We start from the raw sequence: 18,797 nt of genomic DNA, 5'->3' as shown, positions 1-18,797 counted from the left end.
AAATGGGGACAGAGGGGAGGAATAATATCAATTTTGGTTCAGGCATCCACATCTAGCTTTACATTAATGAGAACTAGAAACTTTAAAAGTGTGAACAGAACAGAGATCGAAATTCTCTGATACTGCAGCATAATTTTGTCTTTGTGCATAACTGCAGACTCCCCTAGATGATTAATTGTATTTGTGATCCAACCGTTACTTAAACCAGCTGAAGCCTGAGAGCGTTGCTTCATTTTATCATTTATGCTTGCACTGGCTGATGGTTTCAGTTCAGGAGCTCCATCAATATGTGTGACCTTTAAAATGCAGAATAAAAAAAAAAACCTGGGGTAGCTTAGCTTTGGGAACTGTTTTGCATGGAGAACAGCCAAGGCTTCAGCTGATGTTTGTAGAGCCTAATAACTTTTGTCACTTTTGCTTTGAGGCGTGATTTAGATCGGCACTCAGTGCTGACGTTGCTATTCTTCAAACAGCACAAAGACTGTTGCAAAAATTTGCAGAGCTCTTCCTTTTGGTGTTCGGTTCCTATACTGATCGCTGCAAAAACTGAAGATCTGAACCCAGCCTGCTGTTCTTTGTACAAGAGATGGGAAGGAATGGAGAACACTCTGAGCAATTTCTGTGTTCTAATTTGCACCTCCATTGGATGCTGTCTCCAGTGGTTATGATTTTTTTTTAAACAGCGGCAAGCGAAGGCTACAACATTTGCACTAAGAAATCGATTACAATGTTTTGCAGAGTCACAGTTTGATGCCAATTGCAGTCTTTGTGTCTTGGGTGATAAAAGCAGCCAGGATGATTGACTGGGAAAGGATGAGTTCCATTTTTCACCTGGCATGTCCTCTCTCTCAGCCCCAGATTTTGATGAATCCTCCGTGATGCAGCTAGCAGAGATGGGGTTTCCATTGGAAGCATGCCGAAAGGCCGTGTACTACACTGGCAACATGGGTGCCGAGGTGGCGTTCAACTGGATCATTGCACACATGGAAGAACCAGGTCTGGTGTCTATGGAGATTCTCAATCATCCAGGTCATGGTTGTCCCAAAGGTGCTTTCTCCAAAAGGCAACTGGACTTTCTTGGTTTTTCTTTAAAAGTATCAGAACTGAAGAAGTTTCTTGGATGAGAAGTAAAACATTTTCAAAGAAAAAAACCCCAAGAAAGTCTTATTGCAGGGGGTTCGACTAGAAGACCTCCAAGGTCCCTTCCAACTCTGTTATTCTGTTGTATTCTAGTGCCAAAACTGCACATATCTTCTATTGGTAAAAATATCCTGAGGATACATCATGAAAGTACAGGTTGAGCAATTGCTATATATTTTACTACAGGTTATTTTATTGTTAAGAACAATAATTTTATATACATGTAACACTTCTTTCCAAAATAAGTCCTCCATTCTTGCATGCTACGCGAAAATCTTCAAAGACTGTATTGATTCTATTCTATATTCTACTCTATTCCTACTCTACTCTATTCCTACTCTACTCTACTCTACTCTACTCTACTCTACTCTACTCTACTCGAGTCTAATTCTATGAAGTATTTTTGGGACAACCAGGTCTGCTATTTGGATTTTTTACTTTATTTTGTGCAATTGTAAACAAATATATTTGTGCTTCTCGGGAAGAAGTGCATTTCTACTAAGTTAGAAACAAAACTCGATTCCTTTACAACAGGAGTCCCCAACCCCTGGGTCACGGCCTGGTACCAGGCTGTGGCCCTTTCAGAGCCATGAGTAAGTGCGCACGGCTCCATTTGTGCGTGTGGTGGGCGAATGTGCTTGTGCAGGAGGTTTGTGTGAGCAGCGTGCATGCGCACCCACTGCTTGTGTAAATGGAGCTGTGCATGTGCCCATTGCTTTCACAAAACCATTCCCTCTGTGCCCCCCCCCCCCGCCCCCCGTGGTCCACCAAGCCGGAAATAGTCTCCTGTTTTGCACTGTTACAAACAAAGGTCCTTTAGAAAAACCATCCAGTAGATTAGGCCAAAGATCTTGACACGAACCTTCCTGAAAAGAGTAGCAACTATGAATGGGAAAGGCCATGGATATATACGTACGTACAAACAAACGAACGAACGAATGAATGAATATCCCAAAGGTGCTTTTTCAAGAGGCAACTGAACTTTCTTTGTTTTTCCTTGAAGATGTTCTGCATCTTCAGTTTCTTCAATTTCCAAGAAGCTTCTTCAGTTTCTTCAGTTCAGAACCGAAGAAGCTTCTTGGATGAGAAGCGAAATGTCTTCAAGGAAAAACAAAGAAAGTCCAGTTGTCTCTCGAAAAAGCATCTTTGGGACAACCATGACCTGGATGACTGAAAACCCCCACAGAGATGAATTAAAGAATGCCTTCCATTTTATTCCAGATTTTGCAGAGCCTTTACCCATCCCTGGCTATGGGGGAACGGCCTTTCCCCGAACGGGAGGATCAGGAGGTCTTCCTGGGTTGGATAATCAGCCTCCAGAAGAGATGGTAGCCATAATTTCCTCTATGGGATTTCAGCGGAATGTAGCTCTTCAGGCACTACGGGCAACAGTGAGTTTTCCTGAAAATTATTTGGGATTTATTGGTAGCCCAAAAACATTTTGACGAAATCTCATCCGTCATCTTCAGGCTGGTGACTTCAGCTTCGTTCTCCCAGAAGAACGAAGCTGAAGTCACCAGCCTGAGGATGACGGATGAGATTTCTTCGAAACGTTGCCCTGATACCTCCAATTCTACGTGGGAAAAAACCCGAATGACCAAAGATCTACATACAAACACCCGCGAAAACCTCAGAAAACAACCTCAGAAAACAAATATATATATATATATATATATATATATATATATATATATATATATATATATATATATATATATATATATATATATATATATATATATATATATATATACATACATACATATACATATACATACAGACATACACACACACACACACACACACACTTTTGTTTCTACTTAGAATTTGGAAGTCAATGCCTTTTTTTTCCCTTTTCCCCCTTTTCCCTACACTTTTCTCACGCCTATTTTTCCTACTATTTTCTTTTTTGGTTTTATATTTTTTTTTAATCCCATTTATATCCCGCCCTTCTCCGAAGACTCAGGGCGGCTTACAATCTAAGAAGCACAAATCAATGTGCTTAGCAATAGCCTTCATTCTACGTATATGCCTGCTTATTAGGGCTTTCACACACACCCCAAGCGGCATTATTACAAAGTCAGCTTATTGCCCCCAACAATCTGGGTCCTCATTTTACCTACCTCGGAAGGATGGAAGGCTGAGTCAACCTTGAGCCTGGTGGGACTCGAACCTGCACTAATTGCAGGCAGCTGGTGTTACTTAAGGAGGCATTAGCCCACTGCTCCACCAAGGCTCTTTTATATTATAAACTAATTAAAAAAAACCTTTAATCAAGAAGCGGCAAATTCGTTAAAGGAAGAGTATGAGTTAGATTTATTTAATCATCATTAAATTGATGATGGCCCTCTTGGAAGAGAGCAGACGAAAGTATAGGTAGTCCTCAGTTTACAACCACTTGCCAAGTGAGTGTTCGAAGTTACAACAACATGGAATCAAGTGACTTATGATTGTTTTTCACACTAATGACTGCTGCAGCATCCCCATGGTCACCTGATCAAAATTTGGATGCTTGGCAACTGGTTCATCTTTATGATGGTTTCAGTGTCCTGGGGTCACATGGTTAATTTTTGTGACTGTCTGACAAGCAAAGTCAATGGGGAAGCCAAATACACTTAACAACGATGTTACTGACTTAGCCATTGCAGTGGTTCACTTAACAGCTGTGGCAGAAAGGTTGTAAAAAGGGGCAAACTTCACTTAACAAATGTCTTGCTTGGCAACATAAATTTTGAGCTTGATTGTGGTCGAGGAGTACATGTATTGTTTAAGCAGTATATTTTGCTGGACTCTCCTTGAGAATTAGGGAACTGCTATAGCAAGACTATCTAAGAGTCACACTGAGAATGCAGGTTATTAAGTAAGACAGACAAGTATTATTGCACCTCTAGATAAAGCCCTCCAGATTTAAACAGCCCTAGGGCATGCTGGGGGTTGTAGTTCAACAGCATCTGTAGTCTAGTTGTGCTCATTTGTTCTGTTTCGCTTATGTTCTAGTTGTTTTACACTGCTTGAAATTATAAAAAAAATCACTGAAATCCTCATAGTTTATATTGACAAGATGTTAGTGGAGCAGAGAGCCTAAAGGGTAAAGCAACTTATGCTAGCTTTAAAAAATGTTACAAATTTTTTGTTGCTTTAACGCAAATCATCGAAGTATATACTTGCATGCACAGCTACTCTTCTGGGATGTATCAGACATGGGAAGGCAATTTATTTATTTATTTATTTAAATTTATATACCGCCCTATTCCCGTAGGACTCAGGGCGGTTTACAGGGAAAATTAAAAATTAAAATACATCACATACAATTAAAAACGATTAAAACTAAGATTAAATTAATCCCTGAACTTAACTAAAACCCCATTAATTAAATAATTAAAACCCCTCAGTCTGGCAATGACAGTAGATGCTACTTACTATATAAGGAATAGAATAGAATAGAATAGAATAGAATAGAATAGAATAGAATAGAATAGAATATAGGAAGAATTAGAATAGAATAGAATAGAATAGAATAGAATAGAATAGAATAGAATAGAATAGAATAGAATAGAATAGAATAGAATAGAATAGAATAGAATAGAGCTGGAAGGGACCTTGGAGGTCTTCTAGTCCAGCCCCCTGAGAAGAATAGTAGAGTTTTTCCTAACCAGGGTCTTTTCTGCTACCACGCTTACCTCAATTATACAAGTTGCAATCCCTCCATAAAATGGTATACAAGTAATCCTGAATTAATGAGCATAACCAAGCATAAAATTATGGTCAAAATCATGCCAGTGGGTCATCATATGACTGACCTGATTTTTTTGCAGTGATCGTTAAACAGATGCCATGGTCATTAAGTGAACCCACTGCCTGAAATGGGCCTTTACTTTGGGTTGTTGTTTTTTTCTTTTCTGAACACCAAAAGTAAACACTGGTTTCTGTCAACAAATACTGTAAATCATAATCGTGGCCACAGAACGCTGCACATAGCTGTAAATATGGGCCATTTACTGAGCCCCCAAAATGCAATCCTATGACCACAGGGGTGGGGCAGCCATTCGAACTTCAAATCCAGGTAATAAGTACCTTTTTTGGGGTGGGTGGGTGGGTGTCTGTCATAACCTTGAACATTCATTAAGTCACTGGTCACGATGGCTCAAGGATTACCTGTATGTATATTTGTCTATTCTTGGAAATCAACAGCAGCTCATTAAGTGAAAATGCTATCACAGCGATGACAAGATATTGATAGCTCTTTGTCTATTTCATTATTCCACGCTATTTTGTCTGGAAGAATAACAACCTGGAGCATGCATTGGAGTGGATCTTTAGTCACCCTGAACCAGAGGAAGAAACTGAAGTAGCTTCTGAGGTCATGACTATAGAAAACCATGTGAATGCTAACATCCTTGCAGAATCTGATCCGGAAGGACCCCGGATTAAAGATGGACCAGGAAGTAAGTTTCTCCTGGCTACGTTACATATGTTAATCTGCCTGACTTATTCATTTTCCCCTTCCCAAATCCATAAGTGGGTTATACTTATGAATTGTTTCTCTATCCATATCAGATGCAACAGTTGGAATAGCTATAAAACAAGCAGCGGTGGGTAAGCTGCCCAGAGTCACTGCATCAGTCAGATGGGCAGCATAGACATTAAATAAATAAATAAATTAAGTAAGTAAGTAAGTAGGTAAGTAAGTAAGTAACACAGGTTAGTTTTGACCAATAGTTATCTCTGTGTATAATCTATTGGGACTGCATAAAAGCTGAAGAAATATGCAGGAAAGAAAACAGCAGTTTCAGGATCCCTGCACAGAATTTTTTTTACTCAGATAAAGGCATTTTTTTTCTTTTTTAGATTAAAGGTAAAGGTAAAGGTTCCCCCGCACATGCGTGCTAGTTGTTTCCAACTCTAGGGGCCGGTGCTCATCTCCGTTTCAAAGCCGAAGAGCCAGTGCTTGTCCGAGGATGTCTCCGTGGTCATGTGGCCAGCGTGACTAGATGCCAAAGGCACACGGAACGCTGTTACCGTCCCACTGTAGTGGTCCCTATTTTTCTACTTGCATTTTTACGTGCTTTCGAACTGCTAGGTTGGCAGAAGCTGGGATGAGTAACAGGCGCTCACTCTGCTACGCAGCACTCGGGATTCGACCCGCCAAACTGCCGACCTTCTGATCGACAGGCTCAGCATCCTAACCCACTGAGCCACCGCGTCCCCTTTTTTAGATTAGGTTAGGACAATATGCTTTTGGACTTCTCACTTGTTTTAATACGCCAGTGATTGCAATGTTACATACCCGTGAACCTATCGTATGCATATTACATGCATAATAATAACTAAAGAACAGGGTGGATTTCTGCTTTCTGTTAAATATTTTCTTGATGTCAAATTTCATTGTTGCTGTGTTAAACAATCCTTTAGATGATGCTAGTTCAGTCTTTGGCATCACTGAATGATCTCAGCTTTTCCTCAATACTTCTCAGCCAGCAAAAATTGTTAAAATAAGCTGACATGGACCACTGGTCTGAAAGAATATAAAAATAGCTATCATAAAAGGCCCCTACTGAAGGATGCATGTATGAGTTTTGGCAGGGGTTTTTACGACCTTCTCCTCATGCTTCAATTTGTTTGTAGCATTCCCTGCTTTTTTAACCTTTATTTTTTAATCATTATTTTTTTAACCATCATAACTCTTGCAGGAAAAATAAACCACAGGATGGAGCTTTTAGGCAGAAGTTAAAATTTGTTGAGCAACAGTGAGTGCAGCAGCACAATCAAAATAGCCTGAGAATACCAAAAAATGCTTGATCCGCCTAACTATGGAACTTTTAAGGGAGATAAATGTCTGAAATATAAAAAAAAATATTCTGAGATATATTGCGTGCAGTCCAGGGAAGTTTGAATATTGCTGAGGGCTTCTGTGCTATGTCATCTTTTATAGGAAATAGCATTAAAGTAGATTTGATTCACGACAACCACACAGACAATATATTTGCAGGATTTATATATGCTGAGGAGCTACAGTGCAATACTTAGTGATCTATAGAGGCACGTGGGTTTGGAATTTTACTCCTGAAATTATTTTTTAAGAAAGGGCATCAATAAGAATATCAAAGAGTTAGTTGATTAAGGAATTGTTATAGGAATGTGGGCAAGATTTCTGGACCGTCTTCATCATGACTTTGCTCATTATACTCTTGGTATTTTCTTGGGCAGGATATGAACTCTTTGGCTTCATCAGTCACATGGGAACATCCACCATGAGCGGCCATTATGTTTGTCATCTTAAAAAAGAAGGAAGGTAATGTAGTGTGACATTACTGATTGTGTTACTAATGTTACGCAATGCCCCAAAGTTGGACAGACGTTTTGAGATTGGCACTTCTTTGGAAACCCAAAGTGCTTTTTCAAAATGCAGCTGGACTTGTTTTTTTCTTGAAGATGTTTGGAGGATGGAAGGATTTATAAATTCCACCTTAAGTGGCCTCAGTGACTCTCACAAGGCATGCTAATAAGCAGATGACTGTAAGCAATATCAATCCTTTCATCCTCCACCATTTAGTCAGAGCTGATGAAGCTTCTTAGATGAGAAGTGGAACGTATTCTTCTTCCTCAAGGAAAGAACAGTCCATTTCCAAAAATGCCTTTTGGAAAAGCATTTTTGGGACAACCATGACCTGGATGACTGAGAATCTCTATAGACATCTATGGAAACCATATCAGAAAATTCCATTTCTTGAATGAATGAATGCTGGCTCCCATGTTAGCAGTGGTTTTGATTAAGTAGATTAAGACCCGAACACAGATTTTTTTAAATGTCGGAAGCAGTCAGACTGCTGCTTGTTCTAAAACATATAGGGAACGGTTGCTGGAATTGGGTATGTGTAGTTTAACGAAGAGAAGGGTGAGGGGTGACATGATAGCAGTGTTCCAATATCTCAGGGGCTGCCACAAAGAAGAGGGGGGTCAAGCTATTCTCCAAAGCACCTGAAAGCAGGACAAGAAGCAACAGATGGAAACTAGTCAAGGAGAGAAGCAACCTAGAACTAAGGAGAAACTTCCTGACAGTTAGAACAATTAACCAGTGGAACAACCTGCCTCCAGAAGTGGTGAATGCTCCAACACTGCAAGTTTTTAAGAAGAGACTGGCCAGCCATTTGTCTGAAATGGTATAGGGTTTCCTGCCTGAGCAGGGTGTTGGACTAGATGACTTCCAAGGTCCCTTCCAACTTATTATTATTATTATTATCCTAATTCTCCAGATAAGAAAAATCAACATATGCTCTTAATCAAGTAAGATGTTGGTGATGATGGTAGTGGGGCCAGCTGTAGGTGTTCCATATCCAGCTGTAGGTGTTCCGTATCCATTTAATTTAATTTCATGATGTTCACTGCATTTCCTTCTTTCTCCTTTTCAGGTGGGTTATCTACAACGACCTTAAAGTTTGTGCCTCGGAGCAGCCACCCATAGAGTTAGGTTATATTTACTTCTATCACAGGATACCAAGTTAGACCTCACTATGTTCTCTGGCCTTAAGAAGCCATAAGCCTTTTTATTCTGCCAAAAATGTGTTTCAAATAAGCAAAGCCAAAAAAATAAGAGAAAAGCAAGAAGGAAAATATTTGGTCCTATTTATAGCTTGAATCAGGATAATTCAATTGATGCCTTCTTAAACCTTGTAGAGGAGAGCTTTCTGTTAAATGATGGTGCATTGTAGGATTTTAAAGTTTGTCTACATTTTGTGGAGACCTTAAGACTGTTCTGACCACTAGCAGAGGTTGCAGCAAACATCCAGAGAACACAAAACTGTTCCCACGCTGAGAAGAAGTTCCCATCTTACTTTTAACCCTTGAGGACTGGGGGTAGCGAAGCGGTTGCTTTGAACTAGGAATTCATCACTATTCTGGATGGATTCTGTTTGCTAGCATGAAAAGTTGCTTATCTGGAGCCCTGAATTTCCAATTAAAAAGACGAAAGAAAAAAAAAGATGTAAGACCCCAGAATATTTTGCAGACTTCAGAGCTTGAAATTAAACCTAATTATTGGAGCCAAGGTGACTTATATTGTGTCCCAATACAGTCTGAATGGTGTTTTTTTTCATTTGGGATTTGCTCACATGTGATGATTTATTTTATTTTATTATTTTATTTCTGCACCGGATGACTGATGGTCCTAAAGTTCCCCATCTAAGAAAGTGCCCATTTCATTCCCTGCAGTGAATCAGTGTACGCACATATGCGTTTATCTGGCTGTATAACGGTGTCCCTTCCACCAGCCTGCGCAAGTGTTTATGCGGGCCTGTGGATTGACAAACGTCAGTTTGGCTATTTTTCCTCCTCTGCTATGAATTGCAAATAAAGTTTGAAACATGCATCATAGAAATGCATGGGAAATGGCTGTCAATATTATCTTGTGATGGGGATATAGGTAGTCCTCACTGAGCGACCTCACTGGGACCAACAGCTTGGTTGTTAAGCAAAGCAGTCTCTACGTGAGGAGGGACTAGGACAGGGGTCGTCAAACTTGGCCCTTTTATGACTTGTGGACTTCAACTCCCAGAATTCCTCAGCCAGGCACGCTGGTAGCTCTGGTTATTTATAGAGAAGTTTAATGAAGCCATCCTCAGCAATGACACATGAGGAGAAACAGATTTGTGACAAAGCACTCCTGTGCTTCCCAAACTTTTTCTTTTCATTACCCAAACCACTTATCAGACAGTCCTTTTTACCCAATGTAGGTCAAACTTTTTAAATCAATTTAAATGTTCCTGTTGTGATCCGGTAATAGATTGTTACTCAAAGAAAAACCACTTTTATCCAAGTCTGGGTTATTTATCCGGGCCTAGGAAGCATTCAAGTATACTGTCTTGATATCTGGCAAAGGTCTTTTAATAATTTCAGTCATAAGTGGAAATTATTGCTCAGTAAAAGTGCTGACAGATTGATTTTTCTTCTTTTTCATTTTAAATACAAATCATGCTGACTCACCAGTAGTTTGCAATGAAGTCAGTCTTCCACCTCTATTTTTTATTTTAAATCTCTCTTCCTGAACATTTTAATAGTATTTCCAGAGGTTTTAATCTGGATTTGGATTGTGTTCCTAAATCATGGGCCTGAGAAGCTTTATCATTTCTTTTCCTCTGCTGAAACATTTGATCATTGAGGAATTTGCAATGGCATGTAAAATCATTTCTAATAATTGAAAAAAGAAACTCAATTGCCAGAGCAAGTAACTTGGATTAAAACAATGGGAGATTTGGAAGCTATTATAATGGATGCATGTATGAACAGATTTACACTGAGACACATTTATGCGTGCATCCCCTACACATATGGAAAGGCAGGAGTTATAGTTCATTATGTTTGAATTCAGAATTCTATATTCTGCAATTTAAGGGCTTGGGTCTAGAAGCCTACAAGACAATAATAATACTATTTTACTGTTATAAATAATACTGTTGTTGTTAGTTGCAAAGTCACGTCCAACCCATCGTGTCCCCATGGACAACATTCCTCCAAGCCTTCCTGTCCTCTACCATCTTCTGGAGTCCCTTTAAGCTCACGCCTACTGCTTCAGTGACTCCATCCAGCCACCTCATACTCTGTCGTTCCTTTCTTCTCTTGCCCTCAACCTTTCCCAGCATTAGGCTCTTCTCCAGTGAGTCCTTCCTTCTCATTACTGTAGGGCAGGGGTAGGCGACCTCGGCTCTTTTATGACTCGTGGACTTCAACTCCCAGAATTCCCAGGACAGCATGCTGACCAGGAAATTCTAGGAATTGAAGCCCACACATTTTAAAATTGCCCAGATTTGAGAAACCCTGCTGTAAGGAGTATCTTCTGACCTTGGTCTTCTTCCAATTCAATCTGGCCATCTCAGGCCATTTCTCTGCAGGCAACTGATCATGCTTGCTGTGGTGGTAGATTCGGGGTTCTTCAACACAAATTTGCCAGCTGACCTTCTGTATCCTTATGCCTAGCTAGAGAGGTGATCAGCAAAAAAAAATAAAATCTGATTTTGATGCTTCCTCCAAACAGTCTTATTCTTTCGTTCTTTCCAAATTTACCCAGATAGCTCATCCTTAAGAATTAGGAAAGACAGCAATTTAGCTGGGCAGTTCAAAATGTAATTCTAGAAGGGGCTGCTGATGAATAGTAGGTGCATCCAGAAGTCAATCAGACTGTCTTAGTGGTATCTGGAACAATACTCAATAGTCAAAATGGTCTAGAACAGGGCCTTTCAACCTTTCAACCCATTGTACCACAACATCCAAGTACCACCAGTCGCCTAGCAAGGTGTCAAAAACTTGATGACCAAAAAAAAAAAAAAAAGGAAAAAAGTGATGAAATACAGGTAGTCCTCGACTTACAACAGTTCACTCAGTGACTGTTTGAAGTTACAATGGCACTGAAAAAAGTGCCCCCCAAGCCACAGCCAAGCAAGACACCTGCCTGCCCGCCCGGTGGCGCTCTTCCTCCTGTCTGAGGTTCCCACTGTTGTGAGCATTTCTGTTGAGGATTGGCAGCGGGGGTGGGGTGGGAGGTGTTTGGTTTTTATCCCCCCCCCGGTCACTTCACATGACCCTGGGACACTGTGACCGTCATAAATATGAATCAGTTGTCAAGCATCTGAATGTAAATCACAAGACCCTGGAGATGCTGCAACAATCCAGCTACTACCACTTTTCTAGGATGGTCATGTACCACCTGCCAGGTGCCAATGTACCACAGGTGGTACCCGTACCATTGGTTGAAAAGCCCTGGTCTAGAAGTCAAAGCTTAATCATTCCAAGTCAGAGCTGGTTTTCCAGTGAGCCAAAATAAGGAAACAAATGTCAGGGAGAGGATCTCGCCAGCAAAGAATCTGTATACCCAGATCTGTCAGGAAGTTAAGATTCAGAATGCAACAATCACCAGAAATGGAGGTTTGCAAATTATAGGTCCAGTCCTGGACTTGCAGCAGTTTGTTTAGTGACCATTTGAAGTTACAGGGGCCCTGAAAACAGGGACTTGTGACCCATTTTCACACTTAAGACCATCGTAGCATGCATCCCCATGGTCACATGATTTACACTTGGATGCTTGGCAACTGACTCAAATTTGTGACGTTTGCAGTGGGCTGGGGTCGTGTGAGACGCCCTTTTGCGACCTTCTGACAAGCAAAGTCAACGGGGAAGTCAGATTCATTTAACAATGACAGATTTACTAATTTTTCTAAACATTGTACTTCAAACGGTTACTGAATGAATCGTAAGTCAAGGACTGCCTGTACTGTGTCCTTATGTAGTTGGTGCTCAATATATCTGCTCCAGCTGCAAGACCATCGCAATATATTGTTACCCGCCTTCACTCAGCTGGAGTCCATTAAGCTGATTTAGCTGCCAGACTATACAAGGGTCTTGAGATGCTCTCAAGGCTACCTTTATTTCCCATTGCAATAAAGAAAGTGGGCCCTTTTCTGTGTTTTGATATGACGGTTTACATAACTTGGGTGGCTGTCTTGGTGACGTTGGCCAGAATGTCCCAAGGTAATGTTCTCTCTCTTTTTTTTTTAATTGGAGAACTGTTTTACAGAATAAAAAACAAATGTTTTAAAAAGGAAATAAGAGAAGTACTAAGTAAATAAGAAATAAGAGACAAAAGAAAAAAGGGCATGAAATATCAGCTTCTGATCTTTACAGCAGCTATAAATGCATTTTTATTTTATCCACTCTAACGTGTCATCCTTGTTTCCATATTCTACCTTTTCTGATCCTCAAACCCATAAGTCACAAGTTATTTTTTCCCCCGTTTTAAGTAAAAAAACAACAACCCTCCATAAAGGGTTGCTAATCACTAAGAAATAGCCTGTTCTGAGGCAGGACTGAAATAGCAAAGAGGGCTTGACGATATTAACCAACTTCCTCCTTTCTTAACTCCTGATTATGTCTACCAGCCATGGATTATATAAATCCACATAACCATTAAATAATATCAGTCTGGTATAGATTTCTATATTTTCCTGCTGTCTACTGGTTGTCTGGAGATTTGCAGACCTATTCCGGTGGACTTATTTATGTGAGGTCATGACAAATATGGGGGCACTCTGAATCTTTGGAGCAGGTGCAAAGACGGTGCAAGAAATTACAAATTAACTTGTGATTTATGAGTTTGCGAATTAGAAAAGGTAGAATATGGAAACGATGAAATCTTAGGATAAAATATAAATGCATTTATAGCTACTGTAAAGATCAGGGACGCGGTGGCTCAGTGGGTTAGGACGCTGAGCTTGTCGATCAGAAGGTCAGCAGTTTGGCGGGTCGAATCCCGAGCACCGCGTAACAGAGTGAGCGCCTGTTACTCGTCCCAGCTTCTGCCCACCTAGCAGTTCGAAAGCACGTAAAAATGCAAGTAGAAAAATAGGGACCACTACGATGGGAAGGTAACAGCGTTCCGTGCGCCTTTGGCATCCAGTCATGCCGGCCACATGACCACGGAGACGTCCTTGGACAAGCGCTGGCTCTTCGGCTTTGAAACGGAGATGAGCACCGGCCCCTAGAGTCGGAAACGACTAGCACGCATGTGCAGGGGAACCTTTACCTTTACCTTTTAAAGATCAGAAGCTGATATGTCATTTTTTTCTTTTCTGTCTCTACTTATTCTCTTTCCTTTTAAAATTTTTTTTAATGGTTTTTATTCATACATGATCATAAATTTGAATATATGTTCTGAATGAACTCTTTGCAGTGGAATGGAATTGTTTTTCTTCCTCCTTCTCCTCCCACTCCCTGTCCTTTGAAATTTAGTGACTGCCCAAGTCCAGCACAAATACATCCAAGTATAGTCTTCCCTAATATTAATATTCCAGAAGAAAACATCAATGGTGTGAATCATCTTTTTATCCAGTGGTATAAGAAAGGACTGAATCAAGCCTCCTTTAATTCCCTTGTGTATACATATCCCTTTGTGGGCCAACAAATAATGTTAACACTGCATCTGGTCAATAAGTGTGAAGGCAAGACTTTCCTTTGAAAGAACTCTCTGTCTAGACCCAACGGGATACTTGCATTGGAGGAGCTTCAGCGCTGTTTATGTGACCATTGGAATTACAGGTTAGGGATTTATGACCATTCAAACATTTGAGAATATGATTTTCCTCTAGCAGGTGGGGAATGATGAGGTTTGTTAGGGAAACTGTTTTGTTCCTGAAGTGTTGGTTCACAAGCTAAGCACGAATGCAGAATATTTAGATGCATTGGCCTTGGGATAGTTAGTTAGTAGCAGTTTCCTTTCAGGATGGTTGCGCTTCGGACTACATGCTATCAGAGTTCAATTGATTCTTTTGAGAAGAAAGAATAAGCGTGGACTTCTAACATCTAGCGCTGTGGTGGCGCAGTGGCTAGAATGCAGTACTGCAGGCTACTTCTCTTGACTGGCTCGGGGTTGACTCAGCCTTCCATCCTTCCGAGGTCGGTAAAATGAGGACCCAGATTGTTGGGGTCAATAGACTGACTCTTAGAGAGGGCTGTAAAGAACTGTGAAGCGGTATATAAATCCAAATGCTATTGCTATCTGTTGCACCCAAAGCTTTCCAGATTTTACACTGGCATAGCTCCCAGCTATCCCTACGAACTTGGCCAATAATGAGGGTTACTGATAATAAGGCAGCAACATCCAAATAGCCAGATGTATTCTTCTTTAACCACAGGATCACTGTTTCCCAGATACCTGAGAAGTAGAGGGACAAAACACTGTGTTTGTAAGCTCAGGGTTGAAATGAGGGGTCCTTGGCATTCTCTCTGAGCTTGGTTGTTTTCTTGTAGATGTCTCATTGCCCAAAGGAGGTAACACCATCAGTGCTACTAGGGAGTGGGGGGTATTGTTTACTTCTTGATTGTTGGCCTGATGTCTAACCAAGATGAATATCAGATCGACAATCAAGAAGTAAACAATACCGCAATCAAGGAACTGCCAGGCAAGCGAACAGTAAACAGCCCAACCAAAAAATCTTAAAAACTACTTCCCAGCATACTGTCAGGGCAAGCCACTAGAATATAAATTAAGAGCAAATCCCTACTTGCACAGATGTTACCTAGCTTGAGTAATGCACATCTGCAAGAAAACAACCAAGCTCGGAGAGCACCAAGTACCCCTCAAAGCATTATAAGGTGGAAGCTAGTTTTTCCAACTGCAGTACAAAAGAGCTGTTTCAAAGAAGCGGATTGCTTCTGGTTAAGTTGGAACTGCCCGTTTCAAAGCTAAAGCAGATGTTTTGAACATCCAACATTCAGTTGAATCAGCTTTCCTGCCGACCGAAACTTTTCTTTTTTCTTAGAACATCAGATGTTAATTGGTTTTATCCAAAACCAGCCAGGCTTTTAAAAACAGGACACAACCCTGAAATATTATATAAGAGCCACGGGGGCACAGTGGTTAGAATGCAGTACTGCAGGCTAACTCACTGCTCACTGCCAGGAGTTCGATTCTGAATGGCTCACGATTGACTCAGCCTTCCATCCTTCTGAGGTCGGTAAAATGAGATTGTTGGGGGCAATATGCTGACTTTGTAAACTGATTAGAGAGGGCTGTAAAGCACTATGAAGCGGCATATAAGTCTAAGTGCTATTGTTATTATGCTGTATATGAAATCAGCAGAAGAAATGCAGGGAAGATTAATTTGATTGCGTGTAGAAAAAAATCCTGAAGGAGCTATGGGCAAATCCCATGGAATAATGGAATTATGATCCTGTTAGACTCTGGTGCCTGTTCTCTGGGATAATGATTTCAAAGAGTCTGTTTTAATCTACATGTTTGGCTAAAAGTTATAAGAGTGCAACATTGATTTAATGACCCATTTGGGGGAATGGGTGCTAGCTAAATGCAAACTTCTATTAAAATTGAATGTTGATAATTAATGTAATTACATAATTTTCATCATTAGTGTCAATTATGTCATTTTTCATCATTTGCAATACACAGAAGACCTAAATCGACACAAAAGATGTTAATTATATAATTATGCAAATGATGTAAATAAAAAATGAATTATATTAGTAGGACAGACAACTCTGGAAAAAATGAACTTTGTCCTTTATTCCGAGCAAATTTGGTCTGTCCTCTTCAAAATTTGCTAAATGGGATTCTGTTAAATTGAGGTTTTAAAGTTTTTTTTTTAGAAGACTTTAGTTTGCTTCAGTAATTTTTTATGTTTGGAGGAAAACAGATCCTTATCTTATTGAATAATGTTTCAGGATGACAATCAAAGTTAAATAGTTATTGGTCATCGCAAACTCTCCCGTTTCTTCCTTATCAATTGTAACTGCATGGAGTTAAATGGAATTAGTCTTTCTTTCCAGAAGTGTGATGATGATTTATGATGGTTGTGATAATGTATTTCACGGGAATATTCAGTACACATATGAAAATTTGTTGATGTAATCTACCACACACAAATGACAATGGGTCATTTTTCATTCCATCGTAGGACAAAAAAATTCAACTTACTTTATCCATTAGTCCAAACTGAAATTTATTTAGTGCTAGCTAGAAAAATTAGAAGCAAATAGTGAGACGTTTCAACTGATTGGCTGGGTTTCTGCTGCCCAATATGGTATGCCTAAGATAATATTTCAAGCTACAACGTTCTAACATTGGCTGTGATATAAGTCTTTTAAGTTGTCCCAAAGGTGCTTTTTTCAAAAGGCAAGCGGAGTTTCTTGTTTTTTCTTTGAAAACATTTTGCTTCTTCAGTTCTGACTAAATGGTGGGGAATAGAAGGATTTATATTCAGTCAGAATTAAAGAAGCTTCCTGGGTGAGAAGCTAAATGTTTTCAAGGAGAAAAACCCAAGAAAATCCAGTTGCCATTTGAAAAGCACCTTCGGGACAACCATGACCTGAATGATTGAGTTGATAGTTGCCATTACTAGCGCCACTTATTAGTAGTAACCAATATGTAACAGTAGTAACGAATATGATTCTGTCAAAACATGTGTTTGCTGCAGTTACACCAATCTCAGTTGGGAAACACCACTTGTAACTACAGATCTGGAGCATTTGAAAGCATCCGCAATAGAAATGTTTGAGTTGCAAGCCTGGAAAACCTGCCCCTAGTTAACACTTGCATACCTCTAAAGGAATCTGAGGCATATTCCATTTCATTTCCTTCTTAGGGCTGGTTTACTAGTTTTCCTCACCTTTGAGATATATTGCTATGCAAAATTATGGTAAACTGGATGTGCCTCTGAATTTCATCTCTTGGTTGCACAGATTTCAAAACTGAGTTAGATCACAGTTCAAGATCTTTCCTTGTTACCTGCAGTTGATTACTGTATCCATGGAGATGTTTGTAATTTTGGTGAGTTTTTGCACTGTTCAGAATTATTTGCCTGAAGCATTATTCTTCTTTCAGGGAAGCTTTGTCTGATTCGAAGAAACAACAATTTGCCTTTTTTTTTAAATTAAAAAGCAAACAAACTTGCAGTTCTTGGTAGAGTGTGTCTTTTTTGTGTGTGTGACCACCATTTTCAACAGAACTACCATGGTTACATCCATCAAATCTGTGCCTCACTGGTGGGAAGGCGCAGTACAAAGAAAGCTTTCATCTTGGTATAATTTGGTAAAAAATAAATGAACGACAAATAATAAGAAAGCCATCACGAGTAGCAGAAATAAATAATACAAATGTCCAGCTAAGCAATGAACTTGAAGCCACAGAGAAAAGTTTATTTTTTTAAAACTGATTTAAAAATTGCACAATTTTATAGAAATACATGAAAATAAAACAGGAAGGCATGCTTCCATTACTGTACAAAAATACATTTACTGTGGTGCTCTGCAAGTTTTGTCAGCCATATAAATTAAACACAGTTTAGTTCTGTATAGTTCCAACATAAAACCATAAGTTGCATTAATGAGTATAGCAAAATGAAAATCACTTTAAAGATGCAGTAAACTATAAAAAATTGTATTTGCTGCTAATAATGCACTAAATATATGGAAGCAAAAGTTTTCCTATTGATTGGAGATGAACTTTAAACTCCTTGTTTGCTTAGAAATTAAACCCAATCCAGGTTTATTCTATCAAATAAAAAATGAATGGAACAAATCCTAAGAGCTAGGGTTATTCTGCTCATACGTGCATCTTTTGTTGTGGAGTCTGGAATAAGCTTCTAATTTTGCAAAATGTGTGCATATGTTTTCCCACTTGTTCACGATTGTTTATATTCTCCCTGTCCTGCCAAAGGGAGCAAAAGTAGAGTGAGCAACGTCTCTGCATAGAAAGTTGCAGATTCAAAGGCTGATTCCTTCAAAATAAACCTGACCAATTTAAACATGCTTTTAAACACACTAAATTACTAAACAATGTAGTTTGCTTTTGAATGCATGATCCATATGCGCTAATATTTAGCGAGCTTGTCAGAAGTGATGCTGAATTCCCTTGCACACACCTCCCCCCAAAGTATGAAGTTTTATGTATTATGGCTTCTCCAACTGGTGACCTCCAGTTGACCACCAACATATCTAGAACAGGGACCCCCAACCTCTGGCTCATGGACCGGCACCGGTCAGCGGCTTACCAGCAACCAGGCCCCACAAACAAGTGAAGCCCCATCTGCGGGATGCAGGCAGTATGCAAAACCACATACCCTGGTCTCTGGTGCCCAAAATGGAGACCACTGACGTAGAAG

General features: G+C 39.8%; 1 protein-coding gene across 5 annotated transcripts in view; it reads left to right on the top strand.

The window, feature by feature from the left end:
* Window positions 1-10,859, top strand: part of USP13 (ubiquitin specific peptidase 13) — a 101,501-nt gene extending 90,642 nt beyond the window's left edge. For 3 of the 5 annotated variants that reach the window (XM_083363916.1, XM_083363913.1, XM_083363912.1), the window contains 5 exons: window positions 853-996; window positions 2,362-2,531; window positions 5,423-5,585; window positions 7,348-7,432; window positions 8,550-10,859. In XM_083363916.1, the coding sequence (XP_083220042.1) occupies window positions 853-996; window positions 2,362-2,531; window positions 5,423-5,585; window positions 7,348-7,432; window positions 8,550-8,643 (656 nt within the window). In that variant the 3' untranslated portion in view covers window positions 8,644-10,859. The remainder of the gene's footprint in view (window positions 1-852; window positions 997-2,361; window positions 2,532-5,422; window positions 5,586-7,347; window positions 7,433-8,549) is intronic. The other 2 variants (XM_083363915.1, XM_083363914.1) reach the window with 1 other exon arrangement.
* The last annotated feature ends 7,938 nt before the right edge of the window (window positions 10,860-18,797 follow it).

Source organism: Vipera ursinii (genome assembly GCF_947247035.1).
Source record: "Vipera ursinii genome assembly, chromosome: 5".
NCBI classification, from domain to species: Eukaryota; Metazoa; Chordata; class Lepidosauria; order Squamata; family Viperidae; genus Vipera; species Vipera ursinii.
The sequence above is the reverse complement of the archived record's forward strand: the minus strand, read 5'-3'. Positions and strand labels throughout refer to the sequence as shown.